This window comes from Bos indicus, chromosome 9 (assembly GCF_029378745.1).
Source record: "Bos indicus isolate NIAB-ARS_2022 breed Sahiwal x Tharparkar chromosome 9, NIAB-ARS_B.indTharparkar_mat_pri_1.0, whole genome shotgun sequence".
NCBI classification, from domain to species: domain Eukaryota; kingdom Metazoa; phylum Chordata; class Mammalia; order Artiodactyla; family Bovidae; genus Bos; species Bos indicus.
In genome coordinates, this window is record NC_091768.1 from 70,676,245 (window position 1) to 70,695,438 (window position 19,194).

Consider the following 19,194-nt stretch of genomic DNA (forward strand, 5'->3'; position numbering starts at 1 on the left):
AGTGGGTGGAATGGAGGGGCATGAGACTAGAAAGTCAAATGGAATTTACATAATGAAAACCTGCATATCATGTTACATGAATACCTAATAGGAGTTAAAGTATGAAAGCAAAGGTGTGATGTACTCATAATTCCATCGTATGAAGACGACTTTGCAGAATGGGGGAAAATAAAGAGAAATAGTGAGAGGAGCTTCCCAGATGGCGCAGTGGTAAAGAATCCACCTACCTAATAGAGTTTTGCCAAGAGAATGCACTGGTCATAGCAAACACCCTCTTCCAACATCACAAGAGAGGACTCTACATATGGACGTCACCAGATGATCAACACCGAAATCAGATTGATTATGTTCTTTACAGCCAAAGATGGAGAAGCTCTATACAGTCAGCAAAAAGTCTGGGAGCTGACTGTGGTGTAGATCATGAATTTCTTATTGCCAAAACAGACTTATATTGAAGTTCAGTTCAGTTCAGTTCAGTAGCTCAATTGTTTCCGACTCTTTGCAACCCCATGAATCGAGCATGCCAGGCCTCCCTGTCCATCACCAACACCCAGAGTTCACTCAAGCTCTTGTCCATCGAGTCGGTGATGCCATCCAGCCATCTCATCCTCTGTTGTCCCCTTCTCCTCCTGCCCCCAATCCCTCCCAGCATCAGGGTCTTCTCCAATGAGTCAACTCTTCCCATGAGGTGGCCAAAGTATTGGAGCTTCAGTTTTAGCATCAGTCCTTCCAAAGAACACCCAGGACTGATCTCCTTTAAAATGGACTGGTTGGATCTCCTTGTAGTCCAAGGGGCCCTCAAGAGTCTTCTCCAACACCACAGTTCAAAAGCATCAATTCCTCAGTGCTCAGCTTACTTCACAGTCCAACTCTCACATCCATACATGACCAATGGAAGAACCATAGCCTTGACTAGACGGACCTTTGTTGGCAAAGTAATGTCTCTGCTTTTGAATATGCTATCTAGGTTAGTCATAACTTTCCTTCCAAGGAGTAAGCATCTTTTAATTTCATGGCTGCAATCATCATCTGCAGTGATTTTGGAGCCAAAAAAATAAAGTCTGACACTGTTTCCACTGTTTCCCCATCCATTTCCCATGAAGTGATGGAACCACATGCCATGATCTTGGTTTTCTGAATGTTGAGCTTTAAGCCAACTTTTTCACTCTCCTCTTTCACCTTCATCAAGAGGCTTTTTAGTTCCTCTTCACTTTCTGCCATAAGGGTGGTGTCATCTGCATATCTGAGGTGATTGGTATTTCTCCCAGCAGTCTTGATTCCAGCTTGTGCTTCTTCCAGCCAAGCGTTTCTCATGATGTACTCTGAATATAAGTTAAATAAGCAGGGTGACAATATACAGCCCTGACATACTCCTTTTCCTATTTGGAACCAGTCTGTTGTTCCATGTCCAGTTCTAACTGTTGCTTCCTGACCTGCATACAGGTTTCTCAAGAGGCAGGTCAGGTGGTCTGGTATTCCCATCTTTTGAAGAATTTTCCACAGTTTATTGTGATCCACAGAGTCAAAGGCTTTGGCATAGTCAATAAAGCAGAAATAGATGTTTTCTGGAACTCTTTTGTTTTTTTGGTGATCCAGCAGATGTTGGCAATTTGATCTCTGGTTCCTCTGCCTTTTCTAAAACCAGCTTGAACATCTGGAAGTTCACGGTTCACGTACTGCTGAAGCCTGGCTTGGAGAATTTTGAGCCTTACTTTACTACCGTGTGACATGAGTACAATTGTGCGGTACTTTGAGCATTCTTTGGCATTGCCTTTCTTTGGGATTGGAATGAAAACTGACCTTTTCCAGTCCTGTGGCCACTGCTGAGTTTTCCAAATTTGCTGGCATATTGAGTGCAGCACTGTTACATCATCGTTTTTCAGGATTTGAAATAGCTCAACTGGAATTCCATCACCTCCACTAGCTTGTTCGTAGTGATGCTTTGTAAGGCCCACTTCTCTTCACATTCCAGGATATCTGGCTGTAGGTGAGTGATCACACCATCATGATTATCTGGGTCATGAAGCTCTTTTTTGTACAGTTATCCTGTGTATTCTTGCCACCTCTTCTTAATATCTTCTGCTTCTGTTATGTCCATACCATTTCTGTCCTTTATTGAGCCCATCTTTGCATGAAATGTTCCCTTGGTATCTCTAGTTTTCTTGAAGAGATCTCTAGTCTTTCCCATTCTGTTGTTTTCCTCTATTTCTTTGTGCTGATCACTGAGGAAGGCTTTCTTATCTCCTCTTGCTATTCTTTGGAACTCTGCTTTCAGATGCTTATATCTTTATTTTTCTCTTTTGCTCTTCACTTCTCTTCTTTTCACAGCTATTTGTAAGGCCTCCCCAGACAGCCATTTTGCTTTTTTGCATTTCTTTTCCATGGGGATGGTCTTGATCCCTGTCTCCTGTACAATGTCATGAACCTCCGTCCATAGTTTATCAGGCACTCTGTCTATCAGATCTATTCCCTTAAATCTATTTCTCACTTCCACTGTATAATCATAAGGAACTTGATTTAGGTCATACCTTAATGGTCTAGTGGTTTCCCTACTTTCTTCATTTTAAGTCTGAATTTGGCAATACGGAGTTCATGGTCTGAGCCACAGTCAGCTCCTGGTCTTGTTTTTGCTGACTGTATAGAGCTTCTCCATCTTTGGCTGCAAAGAATATAATCAATCTGATTTTGGTGTTGACCATCTGGTGATGTCCATGTGTAGAGTCTTCTCTTGTGTTGTTGGAAGAGGGTGTTTGCTATGACCAATGCAGTCTCTTGGCAAAACTCTATTAGTCTTTGCCCTGCTTCTTTCTGTACTCCAAGGCCAAATTTGCCTGTTACTCCAGGTGTTTCTTGACTTCCTACTTTTGCATTCCAGTCTCCTATAATGAAAAGGACATCTTTTTGGGGTGTTTGTTCTGAAACGTCTTGTAGGTCTTCATGCTGCTGCTGCTGCTAAGTCACTTCAGTCATGTCCGACTCTGTGCAACCCCATAGACAGCAACCCACCAGGCTCCTCTGTCCCTGGGATTCCCCAGGCAAGAACACTGGAGTGGGTTGCCATTTCCTCCTCCAATGCATGAAAGTGAAAAGTCAAAGAACCGTTCAACTTCAGCTTCTTCAGTGCTACTGGTTGGGGCACAGTCTTGGATTACCGTGATATTGAATGGTTTGCCTTGGAAATGAACAGAGAGCATTCTGTCATTTTTGAGATTGCATCCAAGTCCTGCATTTTGGACTCATTTGTTTACCATGATGGCTACTCCCATTTCTTCTAAGGGATTCCTGCCTGCAGTAGTAGATATAATGGTCATCTGAGTTAAATTCACCCATTCCAGTCCATTTTAGTTCATTGATTCCTAGAATGTCAACATTTGCTCTTGCCATCTCCTGTTTGACCACTTCCAATTTGCCTTGATCCATGGACCTGACATTCCAGGTTCCTATGCAATATTGCTCTTTACAGCATCGGACCTTGCTTCTATTACCAGTCACATCCACAACTGGGTATTGTTTTTGCTTTGGCTCCATCCCTTCTTTCTTTCTGGAGTTATTTCTCCACTGATCTCCAGTAGCATATTGGGCCCCTACCCACCCGGGGAGTTCCTCTTTCAGTATCCTATCATTTTACCTTTTCATACTGTTCATGGGGTTCTCAAGGCAAGAATACTGAAGTGGTTTGCCATTCCCTTCTTCAGTGGACCACATTCTGTCAGACCTCTCCACCATGACCCGCCTGTCCTGGGTGTCCCCACATGGCATGGCTTGCTTTCATTGAGTTAGACAAGGCTGTGGTCTGTGTGATCAGATTGGCTAGTTTTCTGTGATTATGGTTTCAATGTGTTTGCCCTCTGATGCCCTCTCGCAACACCTACCATCTTACTTGGGTTTCTCTTACTTTGGATGTGGGATATCTCTTCATGGCTGCTCCAGCAAAGCGCAGCCACTGCTCCTTACCTTGGACGAGGGGTATCTCCTCATGGTCGCCCCTCCTCCAGAGAAAGCAATGGCATCCCACTCCAGTACTCTTGCCTGGAAAATCCCATGGACAGAGGAGTCTGAGATCGCTAAGAGTTGGACATGACTGAAGCGGCTGAGCAGCAGCAGCAGCAGCAGGGAAAATCACTAGACCATTCAGATATGACCTAATTCAAATCCCTTATGATTCTACAGTGGAAGTGAGAAATAGATTTAAGGGACTAGATCTGATCGACAGTGCCTGGTCAACTATGGATGGAGGTTTGTAACATTGTACGGGAGACAGGGATCAACACCATTCCCAAGAAAAGGAAATGCAAAAAAGCAAAATGGCTGTCTGAGGCAGCCTTACAAATAGCTGTGAAAAGAAGAGAAGTGAAAAGCAAAGGAGAAAAGGAAAGATATACCCATTTGAATGCAGAGTTCCAAAGAATAGCAAAAAGAGATAAGAAAGCCTTCCTCAGTGATCAGCACAAAGAAATAGAGGAAAACAACAGAATGGGAAAGACTAGAGATCTCTTCAAGAAAACTAGAGATACCAAGGGAACATTTCATGCAAAGATGGGCTCAATAAAGGACAGAAATGGTATGGACATAACAGAAGCAGAAGATATTAAGAAGAGGTGGCAAGAATACACAGAAGAACTGTACAAAAAAGAGCTTCATGGCCCAGATAATCATGATGGTGTGATCACTCACCTAGAGCCAGGCATCCTGGAATATGAAGTCTAGTGGGCCTTAGGAAACATCTCTATGAACAAAGCTAGTGGAGGTGATGGAATGCCAGTTGAACTATTTCAAATCCTGAAAAACGATGATGTAACAGTGCTGCACTCAATATGCCAGCAAATTTGGAAAACTCAGCAGTGGCCACAGGACTGGAAAAGGTCAGTTTTCATTCCAATCCCAAAGAAAGGCAATGCCAAAGAATGCTCAAACTACCGCACAATTGCACTCATGTCACACGGTAGTAAAGTAAGGCTCAAAATTCTCCAAGCCAGGCTTCAGCAGTACGTGAACCGTGAATTTCCAGATGTTCAAGCTGGTTTTAGAAAAGGCAGAGGAACCAGAGATCAAATTGCTAACATCTGCTGGATCATGGAAAAAGCAAGAGAGTTCCAGAAAAACATCTATTTCTGCTTTATTGACTATGCCAAAGCCTTTGACTCTGTGGATCACAATAAACTGTGGAAAATTCTGAAAGATATAGGAATACCAGATGACCTGACCTGCCTCTTGAGAAACCTATATGCAAGTCAGGAAGCAACAGTTAGAACTGGACATGAAACAGACTGTTTCCAATAAAGAAAAGGAGTATGTCAAGGCTGTATCTTGTCATCCTGCTTATTTAACTTTTATGCAGAGTACATCATGAGAAACGCTAGGCTGGAAGAAGCACAAGCTGGAATCAAGACTGCTGGGAGAAATACCAATCACCTCAGATATGCAGATGACACCACCCTTATGGCAGAAAGTGAAGAGGAACTAAAAAGCCTCTTGATGAAGGTGAAAGAGGAGAGTGAAAAAGTTGGCTTAAAGCTCAACATTCAGAAAACTAAGATCATGGCAACTGGTTCCATCACTTCATGGGAAATGGATGGGGAAACAGTGGAAACAGTGTCAGACTTTATTTTTTTGGCTCCAAAATCACTGCAGATGATGACTGCAGCCATGAAATTAAAAGACGCTTACTCCTTGGAAGGAAAGTTATGACCAACCTAGATAGCATATTCAAAAGCAGAGATATTACTTTGCCAACAAAGGTCCATCTAGTCAAGGCTATGGTTCTTCCAGTGGTCATGTATGGATGTGAGAGTTGGACTGTGAAGAAAGCTGAACTCCGAAGAATTGATGCTTTTGAACTGTGGTGTTGGAGAAGACTCTTGAGGCTCCCTTGGATTGCAAGGAGATCCAACCAGTCCATCCTAAAGGAGATCAGTCCTGAATGTTCTTGGAAGGACTGATGCTGAAGCTGAAACTCCAATATTTTGGCCGCCTCATGCGAAGAGTTGACTCATTGGAAAAGACCCTGATGCTGGGAGGGATTAGGGGCAGGAGGAGAAGGGAACAAAAGAGGATGAGATGGCTGGATGGCATCACCGACTCTATGGACATGAGTTTGAGTGAATGGGTTGGTGATGTGCCGACAGAGGGGCCTGGTGTGCTGTGTTTCATGGGGTCTCAAAGAGTCGGACACGACTGAGTGACTGAACTAAACTGTTTCAAGGCTTGTGACCTGGATTTTTCAAGTCTAGCAAGTTTGGGGATTTGGGTCTTGGAAAGATTTTGAAGGGCAATCAGAAATAAGTTTTTGAGTGGGAATTGCTATCTGCATGCTAGTGTCCTTATTATAAATACTACCTAAATAACCTTTGCCATGTAGGCTAGGGAACTCTTCACTGGTGTATCTCCAGTGTTTAGAATAGTAGTTCTAGTGAACAGAAGGAGATAATTGTCCATTCACATGACAGTCCCTGAGCTAAAAATTTTTTCAAGGACTACCATATGATCTTGTGGGACAGCTAGAGAAATAAAAGACACAAAAAGAAAAATACAGCAAGACAAGGAATTTATTGATAAATGAGAGGTACAAGAGTTTTTGTGAAAGTTTGGTTTTGATTATTAGTGGGAAAACCACAGCTGTTTTAAGAAATCTGTCCTAGATTAAGAGGCAGCTGAAATTAATATCTAATAAACAAGTTTGTTACATTGTGCCTTGTTTTTAGGCACCCCTCACCTTCCTTTGCAGTCTCTTTGTTTTCTAAGACCACCCTGTTCCTAGTTAAATGCCAAGCACAGAGCAGATTTTGCTCTCACTTTTACATGTAGAGCTAATAGACATCCCACAGAAATCTTACATGGACAATTACAGCTGACAGCATGACAAGTGGTATGTTCATTTCTAATTTTACCTCCTAAATATTGTCAATATGTGGCCTCTTATCTCTGTCTCTCATGGTCTGTGTCCCAATCCACTGGCATCTGTACCTCCACTCCACTCAATGTCATTATTCTCAAAGCCAGCACTGAATATTTGAAGCACAAATCTGAAACATTACTTCAGGCTTCATGTCATCACCATGACTGCCACATGCCCTCAAATGTACTTCTTAGAAATAAAAGTGCATGGACTGGGCAGGGGTGAGGGATTGTGTAAGGTTGGGAGAAGGAATCATAGAAGGGGTCTGCCTTCTGGCATTTAGCAGCATGCCTTTAAGATACAGGCACACTATTGTATGAATCAATAGTTTGGTCTTTTCTATGGCTAAGTAGCATTCCATTGTCATTATGTAATACTATTCTGTCACCTATTGGTTGTTTCCAATTTGGGGCAATTACAAATAAAACTTATATATGTGTGCAGGTTTAGATAAAAGTACTCATTTTCAATTCACTTAGGTAAATATCTAGAAGTGAAATTGTTGGGTTGTATATGTTTAATTTTATAAGAAACTGCCGAATTGTTTTCTAAATTGATCATATAATTTTGCATTCCCACCAGCAATGAATGAGAATCTCTTTTGCTCTAATTCCTTGTCAACCTTTGATATTGTTAGATTTTCTTTTTTAATTTTTTCTATTATAATAGATGTATAGGCTTCCCTGGTTGCTCAGCAGTGAAGAATCTGCCTGCAATACAGGAAATACAGGTTTGCTCCCTAGGGGAGCTCCAGATCCCCTGGAGAAGGAAATGGCAACCCACTCCAGTACTCTTGCCTGGGAAATCCCATGGACAGAGTCTGGCAAGCTACAGCCCATGGATCACAAGAGTTAGACATGACTTAGCGACTAAACCACCAAACCAATAGCTGTGTAGTGGCATCTCACTGTGGCTTTAATTTCATTTTCTTAATGAGATTGAACATTTTTATATGCTTATTTAAAATCTATATGTCTTCTTTACTGACGTATCTGTTCAAATCGTTTGCCCATTTTTTTTGTTAGATTGTCTCCCTATTGTAGGGTTTTAAGAGTTCTTTATATTTTCTGGGGCTGTAACAAATGTGTCATTTGCAAATATTCCTCCTATTTTTTTAGCTTGTCTTTTTTATTTTCTTTTCAGTGTCTTTCACAGAGCAAAAAATTTTATTTTCTATAACATCCAATTTGCCAAATTTTTCTTTCTATAAATCATGCTATTGTTGTTGAATCTTTTCATTACCAAATCCAGAATTACACAGATTTTCTTCTAAATTGTTTTCTTAAAGTTTTATAGTTTTACCTTTTACATTTAGATCTACAATACATATTAATTTTTATTTTTGTATGAGGTGTATATCAAAGTTTTGGTTTCTTTTTTTTTTAATATGGATGTCTACTTGTTTCAGGATCAGTTGTAGAAAAGACTTTTTTCTCCATTGAGTTGCCTTTGCGCTCTCAGGTAGAAATTGGCATGTGCTATGGGTACTTGCCTCTACCTTAAATCATGTCCTGCTATAGCTGCTGACCTTCAACATCCCTCTGAAAGGAGTTCAGGGTAGTGGAGAAATGAGGCATTCTGTGCTTTGGGAAAAACTGGCAGGACAGGTTTTCAGATAGATGTTCTCAGGAGGTGATTTTATGAGCCCAATTCTTGTAGCTCCTCATATCTAGAAAAGCATTAAAATCCTTCATGGTGATAACTGTTTCTCATGACTAGCAGAAAGTGTCATAAGACTAGCAAAAGCCTTCTGGAAAAATATGTGCCTGATTGCATGTACTCTCCTTTCAACAAAATCATATACACACTGTCCTCCCCGCCTGCCTCTTTGGAGCAGTCTCTCAGAGATATCTGTGGTGCTGTCTCCCGGTCAGCAGTCCTCATTTTGCCCCATTTAAAACTCAATTCGCAATTCTCATGTTGTGAATCTTAAGTAGACCTCACTCTTGTCAAAAGTCAGTTGAAGAGGAAAGTGAAAGTAAAGAATTAGTTGCTCAGTCGTGTTCAGCTCTTTGCAATTCCGTGGACTGTAGCCTGCCAGGCTCTTCTGTCCGTGGGATTCTCCAGGCAAGAATACTGGAGTCAGTTGCCATCTCCTACTCCAGGAGATAGATATTCCTGACCCAGGGATCGAACCCGGGTTTTCTGCATTGCAAGCAGATTCTTTACCATCTGAGTCACCAGGGACGCTTTCTCAGTTAAAGAGAATTAACACCTTAACAAAACCGAAACTTTCAGTTTATGAACACAGTATATCTTTACATTTATATAGCTTTTCTTTTATTCTTAATAAGTGTTTTATCACTTTCAGTATACAAATCCTGAACATATTTTGTAAGTCATATGTAATGTATTCATTCATTTGGATGCTGTTATAAAAGTATTTTTAATTTCAAAGTCCTCTTAATCTTAACCAACACGTATGGATCATTAACATTTAAAGTATGTTTGAATTAAATCTATGATATCTTTTAATTAAAGTCTACCATCCTGTTAATTGCTTATTTGTTCCTTTTATTCTTTTTATGTTCACCTTTTTCTTTCTTCCCTGGGTTTAAGAATTTTTAATAATTTTATTTCCTTTATTGACATATATTTCTCTTAGAAATATTTTGTCCCATTTTTAAAATTAATTTGAGCCTTGGTAAATGTCACATTGTACTTGAAAATATGTGGGTTATTTTCAGATATCTTTTTATGTTGATTTCTAACATAATTCCACCGTGATAAGAGAACAGACTCTGTATGATTTCAATACCTTTAGACCATGAAATTTTTGCACCTTATTTTATGTCCCTGGATATGTTCCAGTGTCTCCTAGATTATAGTCTATGGGAAATTGAATAGAATTTATATCCTACTTTTGTGTGAAAATTGTATAAATCTTATTTATATTGAATTGGTTCGTAGTGCTTTTCAGGTCTACTACTATCCTTCTACTTTTCTGTCTATTCATTCTATTAATTTTTGAGGGTTTGATATTGAAACTCCAACTAAAAATATTAATTTAACTACTTAAAAAATTATAATATATAGTGAAACTATATGTAACTTTCTTCTGTATTTTCCAAATCTCCTGTAAATATGTTATCATACTGTCATAATTTAAAAAATAAAAAAGAAAGAGAAAAAAATTATTTTGAGCCTACCTTCAAGTAATATTTCCAAGGACATTATAGTAGTGTCTTCCTAAATCCTCCCTCTCTTTCCTCGTGCTGTTATTGTCATACATTTCACTTTTACATATGCTATAAAAACATAATGTATTTTACGGTTTTAATATGGTCATCCGTATTTTAGAGCAATTTAAAATGAAAAAAACATTTATTTTACCTTCATATATTCCATTCCTGAATCTCTTCATTTCTTTGAGTAGATCTAAGTTTATGGTTTATTTTATATTCCACATACCTTAATGACTGCTTTTATCTTGGGGTGAAAAAGGCAAGGAAAGCAGAATGGGATGGTTTGTATTTATGACACATGTAGCAGTAGAGAAAAAACTTTCTCTGTCCTCTCTTGGCTTTCCGGGTGGCTCAGTTGATAAAGAATCTGCCTGCAATGCACAAGATGCATGCAAGAGGTGCAGATTCAATCCCTGGATCAGGAAGATCCCCTGGAGAAGGAAATGGCAACTCACTCCAGTATTCTTGCCCTGGAAGCCCCATGGACAGAAGAGCCTGGGGGGCTACAGTCCACGGGGTCACAAAAGAGTAGGACACAACTTAATGACAAAACAGTTAGGACCTTGGATTAGTTGAAAGAATAGCCAACTGTTCTTCCTAAGGCATCTGGATCACATACATAAATAGGATCGTAAAACACTGGGTGGGAGGTGTTTGGAGACAGTGAATAATGTCTTGGGGTCACTGTACTTATCAGAAACACTGTTACTAGTGTAAACTGTAAGCACACTGTCAAGTAAAAGTGAAAAGTGCCAGAAACAGCTAAACATGTATGCAAAACCACATGTGTAAATTGACATGTGTATAATCTGTCTTTTGCTTATAACAAATTGAAACCCAGAGAGTTTGAAGATGGGTTCAGGGTATGAGAAATTAGGAACTTCAGTATAGTCTGTCCTTACTCATTTCAGAGTCTCTGACGGGAAAACATTCTATAATAAAAACATCAGCCTGGCTCTCCCAGGGACCTCCCTTCACCCCCTCCTTGTTCCCCGGAATGCTCCTCCTCCCTCTCTCCTGAGTTCTTATCTCAGAGCTCTGTAATTGTTTACTTGGCCTCTCCCAAACCAGACCATGAGCAGGTTAGGGGTTGTGACTTTTATCTGCATTCTTAGCGCCAACCATGGATGCCTGGCTCTAGAAAGTGCTTAGCAAGTGTGAGTGGAAAGAATGGACCTGATTTTTCCGATTGAGTTGAGAGCATTTTCCTTTCTACTAGGGCTACTTCCCCTGGGGCAGTGTTTCTCAAGAAATGTTCTGTGGAATGCCGGAATCATTTGTGGTGCATGACTTTAAAAAGCACACTTCACCACAGTCCTAGAACTTCTGGGTGCAAGGCCTGAAATCTTAAACACCTCGTGATTTTGAACACGAAGACAAGTTCAAAAATCTTTCTTTGACTTGTTTGTATGGAGAAGTAGCTTGGAAGGGAGAAAGTGGGTAGTCTCTAGCTGTCATGCTTTCAGAGTGTTTGTCGTTCAGTTGCTGTATTGTGTCTGATTCTTTGCAGCACCATGGACTGCAGTCAGCCAGGTTCCTCTGTCCCTGAAATTCTCCAGGCAAGAATACTGGGGTAGATTGCCATTCCCTTCTCCAGGGGATCTTCCCAACCCAGGGATCAAATCCGGGTCTCCTGCACTGCAGGTGCATTCTTTACCATCTGAGTCACCACAGAGACTCTTTTCAAAGTGTTTGGTGTGGAGCTTATTTTGGGGAGGGGGTTGGGTGGTGACGTTTTTGAACACACACTTACTTTTCTGGGCTTTAACTTAATCGTTTGGTCAGCCCAGTATTGCCTAGCGTGACCACTAAGGGGCAGCAGAGTACAGGGAAAAATGAAAGTGTCAAAGAAGGGAGACATTATTACCCTTGAAATAGATCAGTAAGAAAGACCTGCCAAGAAATAATGAGTTAAGATGCCTCAATCCCTTATACTTTTACTATTTAAGGGATTTAGATTTCAAGCATCATAATTTATACTTTTGTTAAATAAACGATTTCTCGATTATGTTGCAGAAGACGGAAACATGGAAGTGTGAAATGGTCATTTTATTGGGTAAACTGGCTTATGAGTACATGCATGCACCTACCTTGGGAATTCGAGGGGTAACTATGAGATCTGTTCTAAGGAGGAGACTTAGATTTATGCCAGTAAGCCAGAGCTTAAATAAATATAAACTTGAGAAATAAAAGTAAAAATGAATTGATATAAAACTCATGGACTAGTAAGGCCTGAAAATGCCACAGACATATATACACACATACCACACACATACATTTATAATTCACAGATTAGCAAAGCTTATTAACTACAGAGTATATACATATAGATAAAAGATACACATATACACAAGTGTGTTCACCCAGCTTTTTTTAAGAGCCTGCACTTTCAACAGAGGCCAAATCTATGGTATGAGATACATGTGCTGTGGGTGCTCATTTGCTCAGTCAAACTCTTTGTGGTCCCATGAACTGTATCATGCCAGGCTCCTCTGTCCATGGAGTTTTCCAGGGAAAAATACTGGAGTGGGTTGCCATTTCCTTCTTGAGGGAGTCTTCCACACCCAGGGATCGAACCCACATCTCCTGTGTCTCCTGCACTGGCAGCAGATTCTTTACCACTGAGCCACCTGGAAAGCCGATGGTATGATGGCAATAAAGTAAGTAAGCAATCTAGTCTCTAGTTCAATTAAGAGTCAGGTTCAAGGTTGTAACTTTTCATGGTTAAATGAAGTTAAAAATAGTTACTATTGTTTGGTGCTCTTCATGGGGTTCTCAAGGTAGTAATTAAAGTCTATGTCCCAACCACAAATGCAGAAGAAGCTGAAGTTGAATGGTTCTATGAAGACCTACAAGACCTTCTAGAACTACCACGCCCCCCCCCCCAAAAAAAGAAAAGATGTCCTTTTCATCATAGGCGACTAGAATGCGAGAGTAGGAAGTCAAGAGATACTTGGAGTAACAGGCAAGTTTGGCCTCGGAGTACAAAATGAAGCACGGCAAAGGATAACAGAGTTTTTTCAGGAGAATGCACTGGTCATAGCAAACACCCTCTTTCAACAACATAAGAGATGACTCTACACATGGACATCACCAGATGGTCAATACCGAAATCAGATTGATTATATCCTTTACAACTGAAGATGGAGAAGCTCTATACAGTCAGCAAAAGCAAGACCAGGAGCTGACTGTGGCTCATACCATGAACTCCTTATTGCCAAATTCAGACTGAAATTGAAGAAAGTAGGGAAAACCACTATGCCATTCAGGTATGACATAAATCTAATACCTTATGATTATACAGTGGATGTGAGAAATAGATTCAAAGGATTAGATCTGATGGAGTGCTTGACAAACTGTGCCTGGAGGTTCATAACACTGTACAGGACACGGTGATCAAAACCATCCCTAAGAAGAAAGGCAAAAACGGCAAAATGGCTGTCTGAGGAGGCCTTACAAATAGTTGAGAAAAGAAGAGAAGCGAAAGGCAAAGGGGAAAAGGAAAGACACATCCATCTGAATGCAAAGTTCCAAAGAATAGCAAGGAGAGATAAGAAAGCCTTATAAGGTGATCAGTGCAAAGAAATAGAGGAAAACAATAGAATGGGAAAGACTAGAGATCTCTTCAAGAATATTAGAGATACCAAGGGAACATTTCATGCAAAGATGGGCACAATAAAGGACAGAAACGGTATGGACCTAACAGAAGCAGAAGATATTAAAAAGAGATGGCAAAAACACACAGAAGAACTACACAAAAAAGATCTTCATAACCCAGATAACCATGACGGTGTGATCACTCACCTAGAGCCAGACATCCTGGAGTGTGAGGTAAAGTGGGCCTTAGGAAGCATCACTATGAACAAGGGTAGCAGAGGTGATGGAATTCCAGCTGAGCTATTTCAAATCCTAAAAGATGATGCTGTGCAAGTGCTGCACTCAATAGGCCAGCAAATTTGGAAAACTCAGCAGTGGCCACAGGACTGGAAAAGGTCAGTTTTCATTCCAATCCCCAAAAAAGGCAATGTTAAAGAATTCTCAAACTACTGCACAGTTGCACTCATCTCACACTCTAGCAAAGTAATGCCCAAAATTCTCCAAGCTAGGCTTCAACAGTTCATGACCCGTGAACTTCCAGATGTTCAAGCTGGATTTCTAAAAGGCGGAGGAACCAGAGATCAAATCACCAACATCCATTGGATAATAGAAAAAGAAACAGAATTCAAGAAAAACATCTACTTCTACTTCATTGAGTATGCTGAAGCGTTTGTCTGTGTGGATCACAATAAACTGTGGAAAATTCTTTAAGAGATGGGAATGCCAGACCACCTGACCTGCCTCATGAGAAATCTGCATGTAGGTCAAGAAGCAACAGTTAGAACCAGACATGGAACAACGGACTGGTTCCAAATTGAGAAAGGAGTACATCAAGGCTGTATATTGTCACCCTGCTTATTTAACTTATATCCAGAGTACATCCTGCAAAATGCTGGACTGGATGAAGCATGAGCTGGAATCAAGATTGCTGGGAGAAATATCAATAACCTCAGATACGCAGATGACACCATCCTTATGGCAGAAAGCAAAGAGGAACTAAAGAGCCTCGATGAGAGTGAAAGAGGAGAGTGAAAAACTGGTTTAAACTCAACATTCAAAAAACGAAGATCATGGCATCTAGTCCCATCAATCATGGCATATAGATGGGGAGACAATGGAAGCAGGGACAGACTGTATTTTCTTGGGCTCCTAAATCACTGCAGATGGTGACTGCAGCTATGAAATTAAAAGACGCTTCCTACTTGTAAGAAAAACTATGACCAACCTAGATAGCATATTAAAAAAGCAGAAACATTATGGACATACCCATCTAGTTAAGGCTATGGTTTTTCCAGTAGTCATGTATGGATGTGAAAGTTGGACCATAAAGAAGGCTGAGCGCCAAAGAGTTGATGCTTTTGAACTGTGGTGTTGGAGAAGACTCTTGAGAGTCCTTTGGACTGCAAGGAGATCCAACCAGTCCATCCTAAGGGAAATCAGTCCTGAATCTTCATTGGAAGGACTGATGCTGAAGCTGAAGCACCAAAACTTTGGCCACCTGATGCAAAGAACTGACTCATTGGAAAAGACCCTGATTCTGGGAAAGATTGAAGGCAGGAGGAGTAGGGGACGACAAAGGATGAGATGGCTGGATGGCATCACCAACTCAACGGATATGAGTTTGAGCAAGCTCTGGGAGTTGGTGATGGACAGGGAAGCTTGGCATGCTGCAGTCCACAGGGTTGGAAAGAGTTGGGCATGACTGAGAGAATGAACTGAACTAAATTGTTTGGTGACTTCTGTAAAGTGTCTGAAGACTGTATTCTTTAGTATAGAAACAATCAAATAAAAACAAACACTGGGAGAAACAAACTTTGTATCTCCTTGAATTTTGGATGCCTTTGAATAAATCCATTCCCATTAGAGAGGTAGCTAATCTAACCACCTCCCCACCCTAGCCCAGACCATTCCAGGTGTTACATAGGCCTCTGTTCTTTTAAGGATGAAAGGTGAAGGGCTAGGTGAGTTATTTCTTAGTTTAATCAATCTCACTGATTTTAGACTGAAAGAGATGGGCATACCAGACCACCCGACCTGCCTCTTGAGAAACCTGTATGCAGGTTAGGTCGCAACAGTTAGAACTGGACATGGAACAACAGACTGGTTCCAAATCAGGAAAGGAGTGCGTCAAGGCTGTATATTGTCACCTTGCTTATTTAACTTATATGCAGAGCACATCATGAGAAATGCTGGGCTGGAGGAAGCACAAGCTGAAATCAAGATTGCTGGGAGAAATATCAATAACCTCAGATATGCAGATGACACCACCCTTATGGCAGAAAGTGAAGAGGAACTAAAGAGCCTTTTGATGAAAGTGAAAGAGGAGAGTGAAAAAGTTGGCTTAAAGCTCAACATTCAGAAAACTAAGATCATGGCATCCAGTCCCATCAGTTCATAGCAAATAGATGGGGAAATAGTGGAAACAGTGGCTGACTTTATTTTTGGGGGCTGCAAAATCTCTGCAGATGGTGAATGCAGCCATGAAATTAAAAGACGCTTATTCCTTGGAAGGAAAGTTATGAGCAACCTAGACAGCCTATTAAAAAGCAGAGTACTTTGCCAACAAAGGTCTGTCTAGTCAAGGCTATGGTTTTTCCAGTGGTCATGTATGGATTTAAGAGTTGGACTATAAAGAAAGCTGAGCACCGAAGAATTGATGCTTTTGAACTGTGGTGTTGGAGAAGACTCTTAAGAGTCCCTTGGACTCCAAGGAGATCCAACCAGTCCATTCTAAAGGAGATCAGTCCTGGCTGTTCATTGGAAGGACTGATGCTGAAGCTGAAACTCCAATACTTTGGCCACCTGATGTGAAGAGCTGACGCATTTGAAAAGACACTGATGCTGGGAGGGATTGAGGGCAGGAGGAGAAGGGGACGACAGAGGATGAGATGGTTGGATGGCATCACCAACTTGATGGACATGGGTTTGGGTGGACTCCGGAAGTTGGTGACGGAGAGGGAGGCCTGGTGTGCTGTACTTCATGGGGTCCCAAAGAGTCGGACACAACTGAGCGACTGAACTGAACTGAACTGAAAACTGGTTGTTAGCTAGAAAAATACTTATACACTGATTATATATTAGTATCAATTTGGGAAGAATAGTTCTGCAAATCATCTCAAGCAGTCCAAACCACGGAGGAATACAAAAAAACCAAAAAACAAAAAACCCCCACAAATTTGAAAATATAAGCAGTGGAGGAAATACACTCTCCAAATAAGTTTAGCAAGTTATTATGAGTAAATATTTCCTTAGTCTTTACACTCTATACTATAGGGATTTTTGAGGCTATAATTTGAAGGAGACGTAATTTACTTCTTCCTTCTTGAAAAAATGAAGTACAGTTTATCCTTACTGGTGGACTACTCAGGGGAGATGACTTAGTGGATAAAATCCAGCTTTTGGTAGCCTAATTAGCTCTCAGCTCAGGAGGTTATAGACAAGGTTTCAAAAGGTAAAGTAACACACAAAAAGGGACTTTCTAACCATTAGCTAATTACATTATATAAAATGTATCATTGGACTAAGAATGCTGACTATATTTTAATGACTCTGCAACAAATTCCCAATCTAAATATATCAAAAACTTGGGAATAGTTTTTGAAAAGACCAAGAGGTTAGAGTTCATATTCTCCCCCAAATGGGAAAAAAGTTACTAACTTTCATTTATTTTAACCAGAAATTTTTTCTTCCAGAAGCTTTTAAAATTCCCGTCTCTTTCTTGTTTTAAATTGCTGAAATAGGGAATTGGAGAACCCTAAACTCTTTCAAAGAAGAAGGCAATGGTGAACAATTTCTCCCAAGCTGAAGCTGTGGAACTCTGCTACCAGAACATCAATGGGTCCTGTGTTAAGACCTCTTACACACCAGGTCCTCGGGCAATTCTATATGCAGTCCTCGGTTTGGGGGCTGTGCTGGCCGTGTTTGGAAACTTACTGGTCATTATTGTTATTCTTCACTTCAAACAGCTGCACACTCCCACTAACTTTCTGATCGCATCTCTGGCCTGTGCAGACTTCTTGGTGGGAGTGACTGTGATGCCCTTCAGCACAGTGAGGTCAGTGGAGAGCTGCTGGTACTTTGGGGACAGCTACTGTAAATTTCATACTTGTTTCGATACTTCCTTCTGTTTTGCTTCTTTATTTCATTTATGCTGTATCTCGATCGATAGATATATTGCTGTTACTGACCCTCTGGCCTATCCTACCAAGTTTACGGTCTCTGTTTCAGGAATATGCATTGTTCTCTCTTGGTTCTTTTCTGTCACATACAGTTTTTCTATCTTTTACACGGGGGCCAATGAGGAAGGGATTGAGGACCTCGTAGTTGCTCTCACTTGTGTAGGAGGCTGCCAGGCTCCATTGAATCAAAATTGGGTTCTACTCTGTTTTCTCCTATTCTTTATACCCACTGTTGTTATGGTGTTTATATATGGTAAGATATTTTTGGTGGCTAAATATCAGGCCAGGAAGATAGAAAGTACAGCCAGCCAAGCTCAGTGCTCCTCAGAGAGTTACAAGGAAAGAGTAGCAAAGAGAGAGAGAAAAGCGGCTAAAACACTGGGTATTGCCGTGGCAGCTTTTCTGGTCTCTTGGCTTCCATATGTTATTGATGCTGTGATCGATGCTTATATGAATTTTATAACTCCTCCTTATGTTTATGAGATTTTAGTGTGGTGTGTTTATTATAATTCGGCTATGAATCCCTTGATTTATGCTTTTTTTTATCCATGGTTTCGGAAGGCAATAAAGCTTATCATAAGTGGCCAAGTCTTAAGAGTTGATTCATCCACAATTAATATATTTTCTGAGGAAGCAGACATAGATTAACAAGATTGCTTCAGGAACTTAAAAACTAACATGGGAGTAAGGTCAAGGGCAAAATTAAGTACTTGGATCTAGAGAGGCAAGTGTAATCATTTGCCAACCAGAAGGATATTAATGTTTAAAAGTTAGTTGTTCCAAAATTTTGTTGTGTTCATGTGTAGAATATTGGCATTTATTTTAGAATTTAGTGTTAAATGAGTAATGTTGTCTCTCATTTCATATTCTTTTATGCTTTTCTGATTCTCTACTTTTTCCTCTGAAATTTCTCATTGTTTCTTCAAATAATTTGAACTTTGTAGATTCTTTTATACTTGTTACCAATGTTAAGTTGTCCAAAATATATAGATGCTGAAAAAAATCCTACCTAACTTGAAGTTAGATTTGGGGGAACAAAAAAATCTTTTTTAAAGTATATTTTATTTGAAAGTTAATGTAAGATTACAAACTCTTGAAACTTGTTAATCTAAAAAGGACTTTAGAAAAAGGGAAAAAGCAAAAGGTGCAATGGAAATTTTCTAGTGAATTAAAGACTGATTTTTGTTTTCTAAATCCTGGTCATACTTTCTCTCCATTTTATGGACACTGGGTTCACAGAAAACATGTACAGTAATTACGTGATTACAGAACATTTTACTATTGGAGAACATAATTTATTATAGTCAAATGAGCATGTAGACAAAAAGATGGTACTGCT

General features: G+C 40.2%; 1 protein-coding gene across 1 annotated transcript; it reads left to right on the plus strand.

The window, feature by feature from the left end:
* Window positions 1–17,456: 17,456 nt before the first annotated feature.
* Window positions 17,457–18,503, plus strand: TAAR9 (trace amine associated receptor 9). Its single transcript, XM_019966987.2, has one exon. It carries the CDS (start codon window positions 17,457–17,459, stop codon window positions 18,501–18,503), a length of 1,047 nt encoding a protein of 348 aa, XP_019822546.2.
* The last annotated feature ends 691 nt before the right edge of the window (window positions 18,504–19,194 follow it).

What these genes read in the sequence shown, in the direction of transcription:
- TAAR9 (XM_019966987.2), top strand. Translation starts at nt 17,457, where the DNA reads ATGGTGAACAATTTCTCCCAAGCTGAAGCTGTGGAACTCTGCTACCAG.